Source organism: Tyto alba, unplaced genomic scaffold (assembly GCF_018691265.1).
Source record: "Tyto alba isolate M040663 unplaced genomic scaffold, T.alba_DEE_v4.0 Super-Scaffold_46, whole genome shotgun sequence".
In the NCBI taxonomy this organism is placed as follows: domain Eukaryota; kingdom Metazoa; phylum Chordata; class Aves; order Strigiformes; family Tytonidae; genus Tyto; species Tyto alba.
The window spans coordinates 5,035,611-5,060,210 of NW_024881322.1; the positions used below are offsets into that span (position 1 = coordinate 5,035,611).

The 24,600-nt window shown below is 37.1% G+C and overlaps 1 protein-coding gene across 6 annotated transcripts in view; it reads left to right on the top strand.

The window, feature by feature from the left end:
- NEK11 (NIMA related kinase 11) overlaps positions 1-24,600 on the top strand; it is a 94,711-nt gene that overhangs the window by 39,991 nt on the left and 30,120 nt on the right. For all 6 annotated transcript variants that reach the window (XM_032991279.2, XM_032991277.2, XM_032991278.2 and 3 more), the window contains 6 exons: positions 1,014-1,163; positions 1,246-1,324; positions 1,842-1,927; positions 5,823-5,942; positions 8,235-8,328; positions 9,197-9,332. In XM_032991279.2, coding sequence (XP_032847170.2) covers positions 1,014-1,163; positions 1,246-1,324; positions 1,842-1,927; positions 5,823-5,942; positions 8,235-8,328; positions 9,197-9,332 — 665 coding nt within the window. The remainder of the gene's footprint in view (positions 1-1,013; positions 1,164-1,245; positions 1,325-1,841; positions 1,928-5,822; positions 5,943-8,234; positions 8,329-9,196; positions 9,333-24,600) is intronic.

Sequence of the window (24,600 nt, forward strand, 5' to 3'; positions counted from 1 at the left end):
CACTGATTTTGGAAGTTTGAAAACTGGTTTACAGTTAAATCTTTAAAAAACGAGGCAATCATGCACCTCAGTAGTTGATCTTTATGCAGTTGTTAGCAAAAATGTTCTGCTAATTGTTTTCACATACTGCCTGAAATGTACCAGTGAGCGAGCCCCTGTATTCTCTCTCCTCTTCCTTACTTGCATTGTATTTAGAGCCTGGGTTTCAGCTTTAAAATTATTTGCTCATGTTCTTTTATTGCCACACAGATGGAATCAATTCCTCCTCGTTAACTGAAATGAATAATTGAAACTTTATTCATTATTTGCTTTCAAAGATAACATTTATATCCTTTTCATCAAAGTCGTTCACGTATACGTGCTTCTGCTTGTTATCACTATGCTTTGTTTTCATACTGCTTATGTAAATTCTAAATACCACAATCAAATACTACATTAAAAGTAAAGTTGCTCTGATATTTAATTTGGTTACTTAGATGAATCTGATCCTGGAGCTGGCTCTCACCAGCATTTTCTGTGACCTTAATCAAGTCACTCACCGGAGCCTCAGTTCTGACTGCACACTGGAGGTAACACTGAGCATCCTTTAAAGCCTGGAAAGCTCAATTCCCCTGTTTTTTTAAAAAACATTTGTCAGACAGAACCCAGTTGAAGTGCAAACTGCTATGAATATCCATTGTATAAATAATTATGAGAGCATTTATGTTAAAATATTCAACTTGGTGATCTTTTATGATCTCCGTTAAGACTGGTGAATAAGAGCCTGGTAAATAAGGTGATGATAAACCTGAGACCCATTTAAAATAGTTTGTAATCATTCCTTCTGGTTTCTAATGCTTTAAAACTGACACTGGTTCTTAGCTAGGTCTCCAGACCTATGTGTTCAGATTTCTTCTTCTCCAAATAAAATGTCAAGGCAATTTAGTTTTAGGTGTTTCAATATGATGCTCTCGTGTAAGATTTGATATTTCTTTGAGTACAAACTGATTTCATAATCTATTTTATTCTTTAAGGTCTCTGGGATGCATTTTATATGAGATGTGCTGTATGAACCATGCATTTATGGGACACAATTTTTTGTCTGTTGTGTTAAAAATTGTAGAAGGTGATACACCTTCTCTTCCTGATCGATATCCAAGCAAACTGAATGCTGTGCTGTGCAGGTATGTTATCTTCTTGTTTAGCAGGATTTTAAGTTAATTTGGGGAATTGCTTACTTATGAATTTTGTTTTTTAATGTTTCAGCATGTTAAATAAGAATCCTTCATTACGACCAGCAGCATCAGAGATCCTAAAAATCCCCTATATTGATGAACAACTAAAGGTATATAAGAAAAAGTGATAGCTGTATATTTACTGTTTGAGTATGTGTTTTGCAACAGGAAAATGCAGGCACAGAAAATGTGTTGAGAAAAAATAATTGGATAGCAGTTCATGGAAGCATTAATCCAGGGGACTTTCAGAGCTAAATTGCAAATATGACTGAGGTAGGGAGGCAGTGAGAAATGAAGCCCTTGTCGCTTTACACACTGAATGTATCCCCTTTTAAATGTTATCAGCAGTAAGGAGAACAGGCACTTATGTGTAACAAGTGCACATCATTCAGATCTGGGTACATATAATCTCTATACTGTTCTGGTTTGTTGTAGTTTTAATGAAAAATTATAAATCTTGATCTTTTGGTCCCTGCTTCAGTGTATATATTATTTGGCTTTCTAAGAAGATGAGGAAGGAAATTGCTCAGTCAGTTTTTACATTAGGCCTGTAGTGGATCTTGGGTGAAGAGTCTGGATCACTTTAACCTCAAAAGTTGCTATCACTTCTGTTTTATTTCCTTGCAGAATATGCAATACAAGTTCACAAACACGGCTGTGAAAGACAAGGCACTTAACTGGCAGAAAGAAGCTGCTCCCATTTTTGATGCTGTGTAAGTATTTTAAAGTGTTTTATGGGCAGCAGTATATGAAATTACGGTGTTGCCAAATAATATCATGTTGTAAGTACTGGTGTTAATCTCACAGTGCTTTATAATCAGAGGGACCCATTCCCCAGAAATACAAAAGAACAGTCATGTTAGTGAAATACATAATTAAGATTTAGAGGGAAAAAAAAGGATTTTCAGATCAAATATTTTTATTATAAAACTGTGTCAATTGTGCATGCATGTGTAGTATATGCATATGTTAATTTAATACCACTTGGTGTGTAATTTACTACCTTTGTCTTGACATTTTGAAGGTTTCGATCGTAGTCTTGGTTATATCACAATCATTTACAGTGCTGCTGTTTGTGTACCTACTAATTATTGAATGTGAAAGCTGTTTCCTAAATGACACCAAACTAAAAGTGTATACACTTAAACTAATATTCAGCTAATACATCCATAGGATACTATTATATTTGTCTTGTAAATATAGTGAGAATTTAATGCTAGCAATGTTTCTTGGCTCTTACATCAGTAGTGCCTTTGCATATGATCTCTCTCTTAGGCACCGAATATATATATTTAATTAATTGCATTAAATTACAATGCTGCAATCATTAAAGCAAATGTCAGCATGAGCAATTTCATTTTGCCTTTGTAAATTAGCTCTGCAGTTTCGATGGCAGCTGGCCCTCCCCTTCGCTTCCCGACCCTGAGTTTTCTGTACATGGTTTTGCTCTGTTAGGAGCTAGCATGCTCAAAATCTCAGGAGTCTGTGATCCTGTGCAGACACAATAGACATCCCTGTTTCTTGTTTCCTCTAAATAACTGTGAAGACTTGAACAGCTATCTGAACTTTATTTTGAATTATTAGGTAACAGCAGTAAAGAAGCCCGTGCTCCGAACCAGAATGAGCAGTGCCTTTGAGGCAATAGGCCTTTCCCCTTCATTTTTTGTGACCTCTGCTCTCAGAGAGGACCAGCAGTTTTGCAGCTGTGCTCACTCTGCAGATGCAGCCTCACTTGGGGAGAGGTGACCAGCTTCAGCTTTCCCAGATAAAGTATTATTTCGTATCAGCGGTGGGAAGAAAGCGGAGCAAAGACAAGTGGAATTCAACACAGCAAAATCTCCTGTACATCCTTTTTACTCAGTTTAACTACTGGGAGTGTATCTGTAAAGCTCTCCTCTCTAGAAATTGTGGTTTGGATTTCTACCCTGTCACTTCTGTTCTTGCTCCATCTTGTTGACAGATGAGCGTCTGTCTTTTTATGAGACCAACATTGTCTGTTTTGGTATAAATAGGTACATTTACCAAAAATAGGTGGTTGAACTTCACAAGCATAGATGTAAAATGCAACAATAAATGATACCTGTATTGGCTGGTAACAACTGTCTAATAAATAACAGCAAATGGAGCTTGCTGAGACTGCTGCTTCTGCTAGAAATAACCCTTTGCTAGTATACTGGAAATACAAGAGTCAGACAGGTAGATATGAAATAGCTGGTAAATACTAGACTTATCTTTTGTCTATGGCTGCTGTATTCAAGTTGATTCAATTAACTTTGTGTGGATTCCTGCTTCTTCAAATGAATTGTAATTAACTGCAGAGATGTTCCTGAGGGATACACCTTAAATAGTTTTTGGGCACTGAAATCTTGCCTAAATGTTATGCCAACTATATCTGAATTATATTGAATATCTAATGCTTATGGAAACATAAAGTATGAGTATCTTAAGGAAACTTCTAATCCATGCCTTTATTTTGTGGGTGCAAGATTTAAAATCATCTATATGCATCCAAAATATTGTAGATACTTTGAGGAAACAGTATTTTTACCTGAAAATTATATACCCAGATTTCAAATATCCCCATGTTGAAGACAGACTGATAGAACCACTTTCTATTATTTGTAACATATGCTGTGTTCCATACCTGATCCTTTGTCATTAGTTTGAATGTATTGAGTCTCATCACCTTCCAAATGGATATCATATCTTGACAGAGCTAGCGTATGGGGAGGAAGTTCATGTATATCCCAGAATCTGTAACGATTCTTGTTCAAAAGGTTGTACACTCTAAGATGAAGAGCAATTTCTAACTACAAACATGTTCTTATACTTTTGTTAAAAGGAAACAGAATGTCAGCTGCTTCTGTGCAGAGGTCCAGAGTTCCTAAGAATTGTGGAACAATGGATGGCAACTGGTTTTGTTTGAGCATGGAAATTTACCCTGAAGTTTTCAAATTCAGGGCATCAACTAGAGAAAAAAATCCTAGGGGAAGCTTTGCTATAAATATCTTCAAATATGCTGCAGTCCCATTATTTTTTGCTAGATGTTTGTACTGTGCATGAAGCCATAATCTTATTAAGAATTTTATTCTATTTATGAGAATGTCAGCTGTCTGTATTGCTACGAGTAAGCAAAATGGCAAGTAATTTCTGCAATCTAAGATCTAAAGAGCTAGGTAAAATGAAATAAAATTACCTGAAAAATGGTAAAGAGCAGAAAAGTGGAGGAGAAATAATTTAAACATAGTGAATTTCCCACATCTGCTATAATGAAACAATACTCTAGTCTGAGTGAGTATACAAGGAGCTGCTTGTTACGGTGTCCTTCTCAATCGTTACTACTTTATGATTTTTTTTTCTCGCTAGGAATTATTTTTGTCATGTATAGGTGAGTCTGATTCCTTTTAGTAAAGGCCTCTAATGGCTTACTTTATTCCAATCCAATGCAAGTAATAAATTTTAAATATTTAAGTACGTATAAAACTGTACAAGTTCAGTTTTGACTTGGATGAAAAATGGCTTTTTTTTTCCAAGAGATTCTTATAATTTAAATTATTTTTTTGCGGGGGAGAAGAAATATGTCTACATTATTCATACTTGAAGAGTTAGTTCCATTCTTATGAATAATTGAACTCTTCTTGCCTTTGTCTTTAGTCTTTCATATTTCACACAAATATTCATATCTTTACACTATTTCCCTCTCTAGTCAACATTTGCAAAGCATAATGAAAACTTCTCATTTATTAAAATCCTGATTTAAAAATGATAGCCCAGAAAGAGTGTTACAATTTGTATGGTTACAAAACTGGGCTCTTAGATGATCAGAAGTGAATTTATCTCATAAGAGCAAAAATAGTGATTTGAAATTAATAGGCATCATAAATATATGGTATAATAAATATATATTGATGTGAAACATGACTGCCAAGGCATTTCACACTATGGTTTATTTTTTGTAATTACTGTAGGATGTGAGATAAAAATCTGAGATTATTATCCCTTTTCTGATACAGGAATAATATTGCTCTTCTGTGTTAATAAATACAGCTGAGATACATATGTCAATAATTCATGCTCAGCTTTCAGAGATGGTCTATTGATGTCATTTTACCAGTGAATTGTTATTATAGATTAGGACCAGAAATTCAAGAAGACAACATGATAATTATATGTGGCATTAAAGACACATTAATATCTTCTTTTGTTCTAGACAGCTTGTAACAATCAATGTAAAATGAATGGGTGATATTGCTTTTTTCTGTTGTTCTCATTTAAAGACTGCCTTTGTACTTGGAATATGCTCCATAATGAAGCCTGACAGGGTAAATATTTCACTGTGCTTCAACATTTATTCTTTTAAGGATCTGAGTTTACCTTTTTCCATTCTCACCTGAAATGCCTGAAATGATTCACTTTCTTCATGAATCTAAGCTTAAATATTTCAATTTAAAAGAGGCATTTGCTTTCCAAACTAGTCTATTTAGTCTGTTATAGTACCTGTGACTTTCTAATTATTCCATTTGAAATGTCACTATGTTTCAATATCAAATCAAAATAATGTTATTTACATTTTTATATGAAGGTGGGTTTGCATGCATTCTATTTCAGGCAGAGAAGAGTTCATTTGCAAACTCTGCAGGAGCTGTCTGAAGTACAGAAAATGACACCACGGGAACGAATGAGGCTGAGGAAGCTAAATGCTGCAGATGAAAAAGCAAAGAAGTTGAAGTAAGTTGAGCATAACATTTGCATTGTGCCCTAACCATGTAGTTTTCCACATCCAACAATCTAAAGAGAGGGTTAGAACTGTCAAGGTAAAAATAAAGATAGAAAGTCTTCAGCTACTGGAAATGAACGGGGATTTTGGATGAGTTAAATCACAGTAAGTATTTATGTAGAAAAAAAAAAGTTGGAACATTAGCCCAAAACTGGTACTTTGAGCACTGTATTTCTGGTTAAATAAGTATATGAGAGATTTTCAGGTGTGTTACAATAGGACACTTTTTTTTTTAATGACTTGTCATTTTAAGGATTGCATTTAGTTACAATCCAGCTTTTGTCAATTGTTTTGACCTAAGAGATTTGCCAATAGAAGTTAATAGCTCAGAGGATAGTCCTATCCAATGATCAAACAGGGGTAATGTACATGTTATAAAGGCTTTATGATTTTTGCCTTTTTTTTTTTTTTTTTTGAGACATAATAAAAGCAGGGATTTGAAGGAGAATAAGTACCATTTCTGAGTGAAATATGAAAAACAGCTGGAAGTCTATGTATATATGCATGGATTTCTTTTTTAAATAAAATGAAGAATATACTGTTTTGATGACACACTTGGGTTTTTCCCAATTAAAAATATTCTACGTTTTTTATAGTTTGAGTGAAAATCAGAAAAGCACCACATTCATTTGTAATTAGTTTTTAATGTTTTCTTCAAAAACAATTTGCAAAGTGCAATGTCAGTTAACAGATGTTTACTCAGTTATTTAAAGATGATAATAGAGGGAATAATTATTTTTGATCATGACAATTGGCGTCTTAACTCTGTTGTGCCAAAGCAAGTTAGCAATTCAGTAAGGCAATGATGTCCTAGTACATAAAAATACTGTGAGGTCAATGATGTCCTAGTACATAAAAATATTGTGAGGTGGCATGAAGTCTGAATTTCTGGCCCCAGAAACTCTGCAGCTACATATACCTCCAAATCAATAGTAATTGCAGTTGAGTGAAAATGCTCTGTCAAATCACATCTTAGCATTACTTGTGCCAACTTGTGACACCCATACCCAAAAGCTACAAACAAAAAAACTAAAAGCCTTCATTTCCTTTTGGAAAATGATGAGCATTTATGTCTATCTGACACCATTGCATTTGATACTGGATATGGTATGTAAATTTATAAATGGGAAATCTGTCTCACTTTTTAAAAATGGATGAATATTAGGAAATAATACTAATTGCAGGTTAGTTCTAGTTTGCTTTTTTGCTAACGAAACTCTGCCTGTAAGCCAGAGAGCAAATGCTGAGGACCTTTTCTATCATAAGGTAACTATTACTGCTGGTGTAAATAAACTAATGTGCCTCTTGTGTCCCTGCTGCCCAATATGAACTTCTTCATGACTCTTATCTCATGGGTCTTCTAACTCCTGTTCTGTTAAGACTTGGATGCTACTGAACTCTTAGGAAGCCTTTTAATTAAGTAAGCTACTACAGGCTCTAGCACTTCTGAAGTGGTTGTTTCCACAGCTTGGAAGTGTGGCATAGTAGTGGCAGCACAAAGGATTTTGCCCAGCAGATGTTCTTCGCTTTATTGCATTTTAGTGTTTAGATTTTCATGGGTTTTTTCCCCAGCAAAAAATTAAATACGTTTCTTTTGTAATATAAAGGCAGCATATTATTTTTCAAACCTTGTTCTCAGTCATGAATCTTTAAAATGGGTCTATATTCAGTTCAGGATTATTGTCAGCTGACACTGGCTGAAAGTATTTGAAACAGTGTGAAAATGGTACCTTCTATGATTAGAGATCTGCTTTCAGCAGTGCAAATCTAGAGAGGGATGGGAAAGGAATATTGTAATGGAAACTGGAAGAGCTGCGTAATGAAGCACCTGGCTGGAGTAGTTCTGTACAGAAAAACACAGTTAGCATCTCTTCCCTGGGTGTTCATAGCACACAAGTGTTGCATGCCTGTCTTCAGCTGAAATGTACCTGCCACCACATGGTGGAATAGAGTCCAAAGTATTTAAGATCTTTGGAAGAAACACAAAAGACTGTGACTAACAATTTACTATTTCTCAATTATATTATGCTAGTTGTGAAAGAAAAATATAATAGTGTTTGGAAATAAGGCCTGAAATATCTTTGTGAGTTCACTAAAACTAACGTCACCTTAAGCAGATGCCATGAATGTTTGGCACTGTGGAAGTCTAATTATGGAATTTGGTTTTCCACATCTACTTTTAGAAGGTCCCTTTGTGCACTCCCTAATAACACATCCTAAACACAAGTATTCTGTATTTACAGACAACTGGCAGAAGAAAAATATCAAGAAAATATCAGAAGAATGCAAGAATTCAGGTCTCGTAATTTTCAGCAGCTGAATGTCGATGTCCTACATGTAAGTATGTGCCGTTGTTTTGGAGGCCTTATTTATGCATATTAAGTGTACAACACTTTTCTGTTTCCAACATGCTTTCTTTAGCATTAGAGACACAGTCCTGTTCTGAGACTAATAATTTGGAAGTGCATTGAAGTTTGGACTGCTTAGCTGAACCTGTGGATCTGTGATGCGGGAAAGTACATTCAGTTATCGTTTGACAAACTCTCTATTCATTGCACGATTTTCTTTTGTTAAGTAATCCTTAAATCTAAATCTGCTTTCTGAAATACACTTACTGACAGTCTGTGTGACATCAGAGTTCAAAATACATTCATTTTTAAGGTAAATTGAGAATTGTAATCCTTTAAACACTCTAATTTGGCATGGCTGTGGGTTCTTTTCATTTGATTAGTTAAGAATATTAACATTTCAACTGGCTTTTTAGTAAGAATTAAGTCCTGGAATGATTCCCAGTGTAAGCTGTCCTTTGCTTTTAAGCTATCTGCAACAGAAGATAGGCCTGTTCAATTTTAGCACTACATCTTATCGTAGAGAGAACAGTGTCGGTTTGGAAATAGTCAATGAAACCATCACAGAAATAATGAACTTTTGTTATGTGTTTTGTCTTCTACCTTTTCTTTCGCATGCAGTCTAATTTCTATTTCCCATTGTGTTTGGGGAAAAAAATATGTTAAATCTGTCTCTGCTTATGGCTGAGTGGCTGTCACCACTGATCATTTACAAAAAAGCTCAGGTTTGTTTTTTTTCTTCAGTATTTGCCTAAAAGAAGTCCCAGCAGTTGTGTAGATCAGGGCAACCATTGTATTGTGATCCTGCTGAAAACTCTAACTGTACTTATTTCTCCATGGTGCTTTATTCGACTAAGGAATCTGATGAGCAGACTTCAAAACCCCTAATTCATTCTCAGCCAGTCATTACATGCAGCTATGTGTCCATAGGACATGATGAGCCAAGTGGAAATGAGCCAAGTCAACTCTGCGTGTCTGAACTTACAGACCATGGTAAGAATTCAAAAGTTGATGTTGAAATTAAACTATCAAGAAAGCAAAGTTTGATTTTGTCCCTTGAAGTTATTTTGTGGTGGGGAAACTGCAGTATAAAGAGTGGTCAGATTTGTAACGTTGTCAAAAAAATTACAAAGGGAGAAGGAAAATAATCTGGATGGATGCATGTACAGCAGGGTTACATGGCAGGAGGTCTGTGTTCCCAAAGTTTGAGTGACCTGTGAGCAGCGATGGAGGTGAGTGCACTTTCTCCAAATGAGATGCTGAGTTAGAAGCACATCTTTGCACATATAAAATGACTGGTGTTAGAAAAGCATTTCCTAATTTATCTCTCCAGTGCAAAAATGATTACAGGAATTCAGAGCGCTTGCACCTCTGCTACCCTTTGATGCCATTTTCTTTATCTACAACAATGAGAGAAGCAGATGGAAACTTTTAAAAGTGTGCTTATCTATACTGTCCTCGAACACTTAGCTACTGTCTAAAGAATATGAAGTACTATATCACATGTCTCTTTCTGTTGACAGATGAACAAATAGTCCAGCTTTTCAAAAAGGGTCAGATTGTGGAAATGTGATTAATGAGGAAAATATTTTTAAGATCACATTTATATATTTTGTTTCTACAATGTTCTGGAACAGTGTAATATTTTTAAATATTTAAGAATCATTGTGTAAACACTATTATGGTGATTTTTAATCAGATTAGAATCTTGCAAGTATGCATTAATATACTTTTAGGTATGAAAACTACTTTTCTCTAATAGTAGTTTTCTCTGCTTTTTAGTGTTGGTTTATGTACATCTGTGAAGGTATAGATCATTACATTAAAAGCATAAAAATTGGTTTGTTTGTGATAGAGGTGTTGGGTTTTTTTGTTTGTTTTGTTTTGCTTTTAATAGCAAATGACTTTTTCTTTCAATGTAGCCTCATTTACGTCTACGTGGCTGGCTTGCTATTTCATAGTATAAGGAGGGATGACCTGTGTAGGAGAGAACCCAGCTGCTAGAAATATATCCTGGGGGGAGAGGGAGGAAGCTTGCAAATAGAGCACCGGGAGAAAGCGGTAAATGTGGGTGGGAGATGTACCAGGGGAAGCATACAAAGATACCTAAATAGAAACAGAACAACATGCATGAAAGGAAGGAAACTGATGTTCCTGCCTTTAGAGGTCATTGAGCTCTTAAACTACAATGACAGAAATTAGATGCATTTGTGTGTGTGATGCAAAAGTTGGGTCAATCCATTGTACAAAACTGAGTGCATGTTTAATTGCTTTTGCCAGAGTCTCTGACATTGAAGTGGTGGGTTCACAAGAAAGAGAATTTATGGATAGACAAGAGAAATTACATGGTTTCTCTTCTTTGCTTTGTGAATACCTTGTTATTCCTGAAGCTGATGTCAAAGCTGTTCCTTACTCTATTCAATATTCAGACTCTTTAGACATTTCAGTGCAACCATGCATGTCCTACATGTCTAATTATCAAATTATTAATGACACGTTTGTATTTGAAAATGTAGAGACAGTTCCAGCTATTGATTTTTTCAATAGAATTTGGTTCTTGATCCATGTGCTATGCAATAGAAAAACAAGAAAACCACAGGCAAGGCTATAAAATGGTTTTATAAAGTTGTCTTACATGTTAATAAATCTCGCTAACCCATACTAGGTTAGCAGAAGAAGTTAGACGACAAAAAACAGACTAACAAGCTCCCTAGTTATAACTAATAAATAAAACTGTTGAGGAAAGGGAGAAAAGGCAGGAAAGTGTTCATGAATGGAGGAGGCTCAGCAGCAGCCTTCAAATTACTTCAGCACAGTCCTGAAAATCCTCTCAGGAATGGGAAAAGCTGGTGGGACCCCAATCCCAACAGGTAGGGAGGAAAGTTCAGACTATCTTTGACTCATATCCTGCAGTCCTTAAAAATATTTACAACATGAACAGAAGAGAAGAGCAGGGCTTGGAGGATTGAAGGACCAGGCTCTTAAAGGGTTAGGGAGAGGCACAGAAAATAAAAGACATTATACTCGGCTTTCACTGAAAATTATCTAAGGCATTATGAAACACATTTGTATGGCATTGGGGAAGATGTCAAATACAAAGCTCAAGGTTTAGCTTTAGTAAGTAGATTTGAAGACCGTGGCATCTTGATTCAATTTTAGCAGTGGTAGATACACTTACTGAAAGTTGGGAAAAACAAGGCAGTCTAGTTAGATAAATGAAAATTATTATGACAATTTGGGGTTTTGGACTTTGCAGTGGACGAGTTTCAGCAGTGTCAAAACCAGTTAACTGCTGTAGAATTCACTGGGAAGTTTAAGCTACTCTCCATGTTTGTTTTATTTAGTCAACAATGATCTTCTGAATTTTAAAATTCTAATTGGCAGCCCTGTGCACTTGAGTGACATTTAAAAGACTTCTCTGAAATCACAAATAGCTGACCAATATGTTAGTCCTCAAGCAGGTTTTAATTTTTGGAATATGAAAAAGGTCTGAGTGGACCTTATGCATTTGGTATTGAGATGAACTCAGTCTATTACAGAAAGGGTTCATCCAAATTGCTCACAGTTGGTACAACAAATTCTTCAGAAACTGAAAGAAAGAATCTGATTCTTATTCTTACAGAAAGATGCTGCAGGCAATGTAAATACTATTTTTTAACAACAAAATGAAGTTAGTTTTTCAACATCATGTTCCTTACTATGCCATCCAGAAATACTGTGCAGATTTATTCTTCTCTCAAAGAGACTGGGAATGCTGTTGAGTCCTGTGGGACTGATTGAGAGCGTCGCTTTTGAATATGACTGTTCAGGTGGCACTTGCTAAGTCAGACCAGCTTGCAGTGGCTTTTTTTCGTAATGATCTTTTGCAGACAGAAATAACTTTGGAGTTCTGTGCTTGTGTTACTTAAGCTCAGGAAGAAAGGGATCCACCATTTGCTTCTGTTCCATGGAAAGAGTACAAGCTTCAGTTTGACCGCCAAGTCCAGACTGTGTCTACCATAGACATCTACTCATTCTGTCCCTTTCCTAAAGAATTTGACCTGTTTTATACACTCTGGCAGGTTCCCCCTGCTTCTCTGTGTGGAAATATGTTCCCGAGCCAAAATACTGGAGTGCTTGTGAGCCTTCTTATTTCTGTCTTAGATTTACTTCTGACTGTTTCATGCCAACATTTTTAAGATGCATTGCCTTACTGCCTTACCACTTAAGTAGTTCTCTTCCTTTTCTTATTCTCCTCATGTTTTTATGAGCAGCAGCGATATCCTTCTGTGTTAAACCTCTGTGTAATTCTTCTGTATTATTCAGATGCATAAACACTGGTCACTTTTAGCATACCTGAGACTTCCTTCCTTAAGATGCTCCCAAGACGTTATCTTCCAATTTATGATAGATTATTCTGGGTTTAATGCTTAAACTCATGACTGAATTTTTTCCTTTTCCATTATCCCAGTTCTGAGGGTCCTCCAGTATTTGTTGTTAGGCTATCCTGGTCCTGCTTTGTGTTGGTGGTGCACTACAGCTCAGGTTCTGGAAAGCAGTGCCGTGCCTGCGAACTCGGGTGGAGCAGCCCTCCCCCTGCCCACCCTCCCCATGGGCAGCAAGCACCCTGGCAGTGATGGGAGGGAGGCGTTCGAAGAGCTGCTCTGCAGTGCTGGCTGAGCTTCCAGGGAAATCAGGTGTCCTTTCCTAAACCAGCAGCCTATATGGTTAGGAGAACTCATAACCACGCAAGCATGGGGCATCCTCCTGGCAAGCAGTGGCAGCAGGATAAGTAGGCAGACACGCTGGGTTGTTAAGGAATATCTCTGTAAATCTTCACGTTCTGGGACTTAGTCTCTCCAATTCATTGATTTAGCTGCATTTTGCATGCACACTAGAGCAAAGGATTCTTTTGGTTTGGCTATTCCTTTTCTCCACACTGCAGATCTTCAGCGAGTCACGGCAGAAGGGCAGGTGTAACATTCCTTGCAATAGTGAAGGTTTAAAAATGTGCTTTAAATTTCTATTTCTCTTAAGTTACTGTAATAAGTTTCTTAACAGTTTTGCATCTTTACTCATACATTCTAGAGTAAAAAATGTTCCCTTTATATGTAAAAAGGCAGGCAACAGAGTTGCTAAGAAAGAGTCAACTAGAAAAAAATTGCTATTATAATTATTATTAACCATATTAAGTAAATGGCTGAAGTATGTTGAGAGTATCAGTAGAGCAGTATATGCTCTTACTGTACTGTTTTGGCTAATTAGACCACTACTGTTCCTTGGAAATGGAAACCTTTGTAAATATAAACCAATGAAAAATGGCTTTACTCATTTGAAACTATTTTAAGTAATGGTTTTAATTTGCATTAAATTTTTTAGATTTTTTAATTAGAAACAAAACTTATATTTTGATAATGAGATATTTATGGAAAGATATTTTATAGTTGAGTTTAATATTAATTGAAAAATGTTGATGTCTCCATCATATGTGTCCAGGAATTTATGGAATTGTCATCATACAAATAATTTAAAACTAGGGTGGACAGAGCAGTTAAGAATATATTGTACTACTGGAAACAGTTTTGCTTTACTATAGATATCTTCATGTCTTTTCCATCTCCAGTTTCTCCAAGAACAAGCAAGAGACAAAAGAACTGAAATAAATTTCATATTGAGATTTTATTCAGAGACACTGAGCCACTGTCAGGGTTAAATACAGATATTTGTGTGTTGAATATATATATATGTGTATCTGTATACTTCATTTATTTTCGAGGAATAGTGTAAAATTGCTAATGGTTAATAGCTAAATTCCTTTTGTATTTTGTTTTGAATTTTTTTCTTTTCTGCCACATTTTTCCATCTCATTTTATTGATTAATTATTTCTGAACATTAAAAAACATATTTTGGAAATCCTGGCAATGAAGCAGGAATGGGCAATGAAAAACACGTCAGGATAAACCTGTATCTGTGTTTCCTCTTCTTGCTGATATCCACCTGGGAAATAAGTCATTCATCCTCTCTGGTTATCATCGAAAAGAAAAGCCATCTTGCAATTCATTCCTTAACATCACTTCCCCCCCATCCCACTCTGTCCTTTGACACATTTCTTTACAGAAATTATCTCAATTTGGACTAGGATAGATATACCAATGTACACTTTTCTGGCAATCACTGTATGTTCAGTGCAGGTACTTAGCTTTCAATAGTGGTTTTGTGAAAATAATGGTGAGAGAAATTACACTGTAGTGCTGGCAATTAGACTTCAGTGTATCTGTAAGAAAAAAAAAATGCTGTAAAAAAGAACTGTATTTAACTGCTCATTTCCATGCATGGTAATGAGTGCAGCTGGAATAAAATTATTTACTTTCTAAAATATGAGCAAAAATAATCAACCAAATAATAAAAGTATCCATGAGCTACACCCAGCCTTGATGTTATGGATGGATATGGTCAATGCCTTCCCATGCCAGCCAGAGTGAGGCTGTTCCAGCTAGGCAGGTTCATTAGGTGTTCAATGATGTGGCTGCCTTCTAAAGAGCTACTGCAACCATCATATAAGTAATGCATTATTTTCTAATATAGCAATATAGTTCATCATCATCTACTAATTAACCTTATTGAGCTTGTATTTTACTTTGCTGATTATAGAAAAAAAAGTAACCAGAAAACCAGGTGCCGTTTTTTTCAGAGAACTGGATATTGAGAATTTAGGATGCTGAGGGTCATCTTTTCCATGGATTTTGTAGTATTGGTAGACCACTGTGGCTTTTCTGTGTGGGCTACCACACACTGGACTAGGTAGGATGGAAAATTGCAGCTCTGGCACTACATCACATTAATTATTTGAGTGCAGGTCCTTTTGTTTGGTTACTGTGTCTTCTAATGAAGCCAGATTTTACAGCATAGTTCCTCTCAGCTCTGCATACAACTTGTTTCCTACTGACTGGCTCTAAGTTTGCAGAGGTATTTAATAAATAGAAGGCACCTGTTATGGGGACTTCCTTGTTAAGAATCCAGAGAAATCTTTATCAGAGCATGTATTGTACCTACCCATGTGGGAAATTAGTGTGGAATATCTGAAGTTTCTTAGTTTACTATATAGATAATTCTCTAGGTAGAGAAGCTCGGTCTTTGCAGCTGAAAAAAGCATGAAGATCAAGGCGTAATCCCGTTATACAACAGCAATAGCTAAATGTTCAAGGTTTCTGATTCAATTTCTACAGTAGAACTTGCCTTGAAATTGGATAAAAAATCATAAACTGTATCTAAAAGTGCTTCCAGATAGCTCAGTGCAATTACAGATGCAACAAAAACTAACATTTCCTTACCATCATATTTGATCCTTCTGATTTGGATCGGTTTTTACTGTGGAAAGATATTGGGTTGAAAGCTATCTCCATTAGCAAAACCCCATACTTTTAAAGAAGCCATAAGGAGTGTTAAATTCAAGCTACAGTCTAACAGGCATGAAAACTTAAAGCCACACACTGGCATTTGTGGCTAAAAGTGCCACTTTATAGTTATATAAATTTCATGATGAGAGCTGATGAGACATGGTAAACAAGAGTGGGGAAGATTTATTATTATCTTAAATATTCAAGGAATTATGTATGCAAATGTATCCATATTTCTTAAGGGTTTGTCCTCATTGCAGCAGTTAAGTGCCTGGAATGAAAATGACAATGCGGCAAAACAACACTGGATATAAGGGCCACCAGTAAAATATTGTATCTTGCATTTTTGGATTGCCAGTACATTACTAGTTGGGACTTCACCTGCATTCACATTAATTTCTGTAAGAGCCCCAGGTCTGCGTGAACTACTGCTCTGCCTTTAATAGACATGTCTGTGTGTGGGAAGGTGTCAAGTCAAAGAAGCAAAATATCTTAAGCTAACTAGTTGTGGTATTTAAATTCTTTTTACAGAAAAAGAATGTAAAAAATTAAAGGGACATATATGATCTCTATGATCTGTGTCATATTCCTTTTTATTTCTGTATACTGCAAAGATTATAACATGTTAAATTCCCTAGCTTAATATGTTGCAATACATTACACCTGGCAAACCCTCGATTTCATTACAATTCCAAAATAGCTAAGTATATTATAGTAATTACATACATTATATTTCCATTGCTAATTGTAAGTTATGGGTATATTGCTTTGAATTTCAAGTGAGCAAAGTTCAGTTGACTCTCAAATAGGAAATATTGACTCATTATAAAATATTGGGGGGGGTTTGCTACTCTTAGTTTTACAAGCTTTGTTGAGGATTTTCAAGGTTTGGTTTTGGTTTTTTTGTTTGTTTGGTTGGTTTTTGGTTTTTTTTTTTTTTTTTATTTATTTATTTATTTATTTATATTTTTTAAGTCTTGGAAAGTTAAAAGCCTGTAATATTTCTGAGCACATCTTTAAGCATCTCTACACATGCATATTTTGTTTAGTGTCTATAAAACGATACTTACGCATACTGATTGGGTAGCTAAGTAACACTCAAAATATGATCATACAAGCAATCACACCACTCAAAGGCTTTTAGAAAAATCATGTATTGTTTTGTTTTTCATTCTGGCAAGTCAAAATATAGCAGAATAATACTTATAATAAGTGGCATTAAGTACCTTTCTGCCTTATTCTTGTTATAGTATCCTTTGTATAACCAGAAAGACTCGTCTCAATTAAGAAGATAGTGTTGCAGTGACCACTTCTACTGTGAGTTACCAACTGATCTCCTTTTTCATGTGGTTACCCTGCTTCCAGGATCATAAGGCATATTCCCTGACTTGCTACTTGCTGAAATGATACCCTGGGATGCTTGCGGAGAGAAGCGTGCCCGTTCAGTTCTGGCATTTGCAGTAACCTGTCCTTCACCTGTCTTTGGCCCACGGGGTGACAAAACTCCTGAGACACTCACAGGGTCTGAGGGTGTGGGCATGCTGGGCACGTGCCCCTCTGACCTGCTCATCTGTCTCGTGTTTTCATTGCTGGGTTTCACACTGAGAGCCCACCTAGTAAGTCTGATTTATTCTAGCAAAAGCAAGGTTTAACAAAGTTTGTAAGTTTTAGCCACAAAAAGGAAAATTAATCAAATTAATCAATCCTTTTTTTTTTTTTTTTTTTTTTGACTGAAGTGTTGTTATTCTTGCTTAAGGAGTTCATCCCTAGAAGTATTGCCTTTGGAGAGCTGATTTCTTGCTTTGGCTATAGCCCCATCTAAACCCTTCTTCCATGAGGGCAGCTACAGGATTAGGGAGACATTCTTTGGAATTTTATGACATTTCAGGGTCTAGTGTTTACAGTAATTTAGGAACCTCTGTGTAGAGGTTCCTATGCATTGTCCATTATCTTCAAGGTTTTACTCAAATGCTTTAGCTTATTTGAGGGCCATCAGGAATTGAACTCTACTCATAACCTCCTTAGGAAACCTTTTCCAAAGCTATGTGCTGTTTGGTATGCCTAGCTACTTAAATCTTTTCATAGCTTCACAAAGATTCACAGCTTACTTCTTACAAGAAGTCTTGCTCTTACAGCTTCACAAAGGGAAGCTTGCCGAATGAAGTCTTTAGACAGGAGTTATGTAAAAAACCCAAACACTTTGAAAGCGTGGAGAAAGCAAATTATGTTGCTTTATAGCTCCTACTTTTTTTTCTGATCTATTTTTCATACTGATTTAGGTTGGCATTGATAAATAGAGCCTACGTCAAAATTCACCTTGGACAATGACAACAGTTAAAATGATTCTGGCCAAGTCTTTTTAAAATTTACACGGGAAGTCCCTTCACTCCTTCCAAAGCATTATGTTTAAAAATATTGACAAAACACTGTGTGAATTTAGGAAGCAATTAGAAGCAAATGCACCAAGATTGTATATGTGCAAAAATTACTATAGTCTATAGCAGATACTTTCAGATAATTTCAGTGTTTTAAATCTTCCTTAGAAAGATAGTAGTTTTTATTCAAAGTTGTCCTAATTACAGGTCAATATAACTTTACACTGTACTGTACTTTAGACTCAAAGTTAAGCTGATTTAAATAAATATGCACCAGGCACTTACTTGGAAACAAAGCATCTGTGAACAGGGTGGTGTTGAAAATCATTCAATAATAACTCCCAGTTCACCCTCCAGACGCAGTTTTCTGGCTCACTTATCAAAGTAAACAGCATTTCTGGAGAACTGGGCCAAAGTATATGGTGACATAAGAAGCTGAAGCCAATTCCAAGGGAGGGAGAATTTGCTCAGAAAGGAGCTGTAAATACTGGATTAGTTTGCTGTTTCTACCAGTTCAGCTTTCAGTGCATGTGACTGTCAGACAACTAGCTGGAGGAAATGAGAAGGTGACAGTAGTGAAGATCTTGGTTTATGTTCTCCTGCTATTTTACCTGATCCACAGAACAAAGTATGTCACTGCAATCTAGTACATAGGTTTACTTTCACCAGCTAGTTTCACCCAGGTGTTTAAGATTTCAATACTGTTTTCTTAGACTTGCTTGGTTGGAATAAATTACTTGGTTTTGTACTTGTTCAGCATATAACTTATATTACTGCTTATGTCCAAATTAAATGTATGTCACATCTTTGCTACATCCAGACTCTCATGCACGCAACTGCTTACACCAAGTTTGGTTCTGAGCCATTCCCATTTATTTTCTACTCTTTCAGTAACTTAGGATTGTGAAAATATCCCAAATTTATGTCTTTAAAATGTCATTCTTGAACTGAATCTTGGGAAGAAGGAAGTGACTGTCTAAAAGGGCAGCTTGTGTATTAACATGTGGACTCTTCACTTCCCAGGCTGTCATCAGGCTGAAGGGGAAAGTAGCAGGCAGTCCCTGCCAGGTTCACTAGGAAAACTGAGTTTTTATTTGACAGTATGCTTTGACTGACCAAAAAAGTTTAAAATAACTCAAGGGCTAAAGTAGTTTTAAATTGATGTCATAAGGTAGCTTCGTGGTCATTTTCCCTTTAATTTACAGATCTTGCTCTGTTCCTGCTGGAAACTGTGCAAATAATAGGGCAACCTTTACAGTAATAGGGCCTCTTTGTGCATAAAGGAAATGGCTTCCAAGACTCACTAAGTGCTCCCACTTATTGACTACACCACTATGTTATTCTTTCTTTTCATTCACCCATCGATATTAAAAGGAATTCTGAATATTTGGAAAAGTTTTAGATGTGATGAACTTTAAACTGTGCTTGAAAGGCAGCATGGCTTCATCTTCATTGTCACTGCCTACCAGAGCTCCAGTTTCTGTATACATGACAATTAGAAAATCAGAAGAAAAGAAATAAACAAAACACTCAGAAAATTAGGGAAAAAATGTGATGGAAGCGTTCTTTCTTGCTGTTCATTTTTGTTAACAACTTCTTTTAGCAACTTCTTTCTTCCTTTCATGCTTCGTCTCTGTACATACTTATAAAATACCAGGAGGTAGAAAGTTTGGGGAAAAGAACTGTGTCCTTCAAATAAAACATTTTTCTTGGAAATTTCATTTTGGTTAAAAAAAAATCTGTCCTTGGAAAAAACATTTTGAAACTAGGTGCTTCCTTTCTAACATCAAGTAGTAGAAGATCCTCATAATGTTACTCTGATTTACATCCTCTTTATTTTTCCTAGACATGTCACAACAGGTAAATCATCACTCAGTGAAGCCCACAAGTGAATTGAAGCTTTTTTCCTCTTTAAAATCCTAATAGAAGAATTATAAAGTGTTCATGTTTAACTTTGGTTATATTTCTAGCTCTCATGTAGAACAGCCCATTTTACTTTATGTCTATGCTCTACGTGGTCATGTCAGAGAGTAATTCTTTTAATGACTTCATAGTCCTTTTGTACTTTGCCAAAAGGATGGTACAAGACTTTCATGGGGACAAAAGTCCTGTTACATCCCTTAGTTAATTTCTTAAGCACATTTTTCTGAGAATCTTTTTCAGCCTAGTTTAGAAGAGCTGGACAAAAGCCTCCACTGACTTTCTGAACAATGAAGCTTCAGAGCTTAATAATGCATATCTCGTCTATAGTTGACCAAAGGATGGCAATTCTCTTTGAAGAAAACTTTGAAGGTTTTTTTGTCTTGCACTGGAAAAAAAAAATGCTAACCAATCTGAATGAACTTAAATTATAATAATAGTGTTGTCTTATTTTTCCTAATTGTATGAGTATCGACCTGAATTGAAGAGGGATGCAGAACCCTTGCTCTGCTGTGCAGTGGAATTTCTCATTCACTAGTATGTCACTCAGGGGAACACCTCTCTGTTTCAAACCTCTCTCCTAGTGAAGTGCTTCAGCTTTTTCTGTTCTCTCCCTTGAAGGGAGAAATCCCTTCTTCTTTTCTCCCTCCGTGGTAACATATGCACTGTTTTGAAGAGTGCTGGCCAGCCCTACTCACCATCTCCTTTTGCTGGTGATTTGTGAGAACGTGTACACATTGCAGGGGCACATAGAAACAGACAAGTTTCTGCTAAGCTTGTAAGTGTGTATGCTAAATATTTGCACACATACAGATAGATCTGGGGTAATTATAAACAGTTTGTTTGTGGAGCATCATGTAACCACAGAATCCTAAAATAATGCAGGTTGGAAGGGACCTCTGGCAGTCTAGTCCAACCCCCTGCTCAAAGCAGGTCTGATCAGGTCAGGTCGCTCAGGGAAGTATCTGGTCAAGTCTTGAACACCTCCAAGGACTGAGCTCCCATAGATTCTTTAAGCCCTGTAGCAGTATGTGATCACTCTCACTGTATTTTTTTTTTTTTCTCCTAATGTCAAATTGGAATGTATGATGTTCCAGCTGATGTTTGTTGTCTCTTGCACCTCTGAGAAGAGTCTGGCTCCTGCTTTCTTTGATCCTCTGATCAGGTAGTTATAGACAGCAATAAGGTTTCCCCTCTCCCTTCCCTTCTTAGGGCTGAACGGACCCCACCCTCCCAGCCCCTGCTTGCACCCAGGTTCTGCAGCCCCCTGCCCAGCTTGGGGGTTTGCTCCCAGTACATGATGCCTGCTCAGATAGGATCAAACTGGAATTTGCTGATGAGTTTCCACAAAAGGGAAAGGAGCAGGGGCACCTTTGTGTTACTGATGAGGTCCTGCTGGTGGGCTATCTTGCAGCCCAGCACAATGCAGAAGCAGAAGGCAGAGGAATGTTTTTGTCTGCTCTTGCCTCAGTCCCCAGCATGGCTCATGTACAGAGCCTTGCTGGGGGAGCAAGTGTCTGTGTCCTGGCCCATCCTCTTAATCTTTTGAGCTCTTTGTGGCAGTGTGTCGTAGCAGAGATGTGGTAGCGCCGCTTTTGAGTGTCTTGGTTCGTGTCACCATAACATTAAGAACATACTGTATCTCTTGACAGTATACTTTTGTCAGAGCAGTTGAATGATTTTCTCCTCGCTTTGCTGTCTGTAGTACTGCGCAGGTCGAGGACTGTAGCTGCATGGAACCGTAGCATTTTTTTTCCATAAGATGGGAAAGTGATAGCTGAGAAAATCTGCCTTTTTCCACAGATGCAGTGAAGCCTTGGGATTAAAAAAGTATGATAGTCCTTAAGAGTCAAGTGTGACTTTGTTACTGTGAATACAAGTGGTGAAAATGAACGTATGTTATACTGTTTCTTCTCATTTCTTTAAATAAAAGGGGCCTAACTTAGTCTTCTGCACTGGAATGTGAGAATGCTGCATTAGTGAACCAATTATGACTTCAAGGCAAGAAAAAATTAAAGATATATATCAAAGTATTTTCATCTCTTTGGAGAAAGCTACTGTTGTTGCCAAGTGACCATGTTACCTGAAACAAGCTCTTGGTGGATTTAAGCAAAATATTACAAGTATTTCATTCCTTTGTTTTCTGCGTAACTTATTTTTTTGGGACATAACTGCACTTTTGTGATTTTTTTAGATGATGGGTTTTTACCCTTCCTTCCACTATTACCGTCAAGTTTCTATATAGAAAGAAATCTAAAGAGGAATGTTATTCAGAGCTTGTTTTCTTTTGAATATCTAATAGTAAATATCAAGTGTCTCAATGCTATACCTAAGCCACCTAGCAATAAGTAAGCAATAGCTGTGTTTGTTCTGAATGAAGAGCTTTGTAAGCAAATAAAAGGCACCGTGACTGGCCTTGGTGTAATACGCACAGCTGGATAGAACAGTGTATTTTCAGAGATCAGCTGACGGCTCAGGGGACGTGAGGGGGCAGAAGTAGCTGTGGAGACCTTCATTTGCGCTTCACGTGGGGCATGTAAGTATGCTGTATCAGAGGGAGAGCAAGCACCTGCGGGACAAGGGTATTGCAGGAGTGTTGTGGCCATCAGGCTGTGCGTTCTAGCAGCTGGCACGGTATTAGAAAACTTTATATCAGATGTTACCATCACCTTTCTTTGGCAAGGGCCTGCGGGGGAAGCAGAGTCCCTGCCCGCCACGTGCGTGCCGCACAGGGTGACTCTGCCGCAGGCGGGGCGCTGGGTGGTTTGCACTCGCTGTGCTCAGCAGGTCGGGAGTGCTGTGTCAGCAAGGGGGGCCAGTGGGCTACAGGCGGTGTCAGGACCTTCTTAAGTGTGGTGCTGTTCTTCTCCCAGTCCAGCTGTTGAAGGAAAGAGGCAGGGTGCCCTGGGTTCTGCAGCAGCTGTTTCATTTCCTCTTTTGATATGATAGACTTGATGTTCACATCACCAGCACCGCTTTTTTTTTTTTTTACCCAAGTAGCTTCCAGGCACAAATAAGCTTAATTTCTGTTTTGTGTCAGAACAAAGGACAGGGTCAAGGTCCTGGCCTTGAAGTCTATGCTAGGCTTTGCATAGGTGTGCAAAAAGAGTCAAACAGACCTAGCCTAAAGAGCAACATTTTTATTAAAACTACTCCTCTGAAAGCACAAACCAAGGAGTTTTCTTCTGTGCTATGTTGCTAAGGTGCGCAGCTGCACCAATGATGTTCAAGGACCGTGGCAGTAAGTGGCCTTTGCTACCTGGTTAATGGAAACGAGGTGTGTGTGAAACATCCAGGATCATGGGAAAACTCGGGTAGCAAATATTCTCTAGGATGGACTGAAGATATGGAAATGGAGGCATATGGGGCCTAACCTCCCCTGGCAGTGCCTGCCCTGAGCTGAAAATACCAACTCTGCACTTAGACTTTACTGGGCCAGCATGGCAATGGAACATGGTACTGCTATGCAGCTTCCATAAATATCTTAAAACAGAGAAATGTGTGCTAGCATTTTGGAGGTAAATCAAGTTTATAAAAAAGGGTGTGTTTTTTAAAATACTTTGGAGACAGTAGATAGTGGAGATCATATCTCAACAAGAGAGCCCAACCACCTAGTGCTGCAGATAAATACATTTTCACTTCTTTCCTCTCTTTCTTATGCTTTAGAAATTAGAATTATTCCTCCTGCCTAGACTCCAATGTCTTTTAATGGATTTTAATTGTATTCTTCCATTTAAATCCGTTTGGGTTTTTTTATCCATGTGAAAAAAGTAAAAAAAATAATCTATTAAGCATGTTTTATGTCATATTGTTTGAATTTAATTTCTTGTAATGCAGTAATACTTAAGATAAGTTGGTTTATATTTCTTTAAATTGGTAGATTTACTTGGGGAGAATGGCAGAAATCAGCATTAGCTAAGTTAGGACTGTTGTGATTTATGACAGCTGAATATTAAGTATTTTTTATCTTCAACTAATGTTTCTTGTCATAATAACAGGCAAATACAGATATTAAACATTTTCTTTATGAAAACTGTTAGCATAAAGACATGTTTCCTGGGCTTCGATGTAATTTATCTTGATAAGTCAGTAAGGGACTGCCTAAAATCAGAACATGGGAGTTAGCACGCCTGGAGTATCTCTCCGTGAATGCTTAGGGCTACCGATGGGACAGCTGGCGAGCCAGGTTCCCTCATCTTCTGATCTTGTCTCTTGCCTCTGAGCGGTGTCTCCCCTGGGCCCCTTTGCCTTGCAGCTTTCTGTCTAGAAAAGTGGGAATTCTGCTCTTCATTCAAATAGTCACCACAGTCTATCCTCTACTTAAAATTGAGCATGTGCTTAAGCGCTTCTGCTGAGAAAGGCCAGCTCCCTGAAGCAGATGCAATCAGCCATTTCACTAATTCCTTACTTTCACAATTACCCTCACTAATTCCTTCACATTTCAAGCCATTTCACTAATTCCTTACTTAGGGAGATGGGGGTGCTAAAGGATTTCACCCCGAGCAGAGTCACTGGGGTATCTTTCATACGGTGGTGAATCTGTTGAGTTTTAATAACAATTCTTGTACTTCATAGGCTCATTGGCTGTA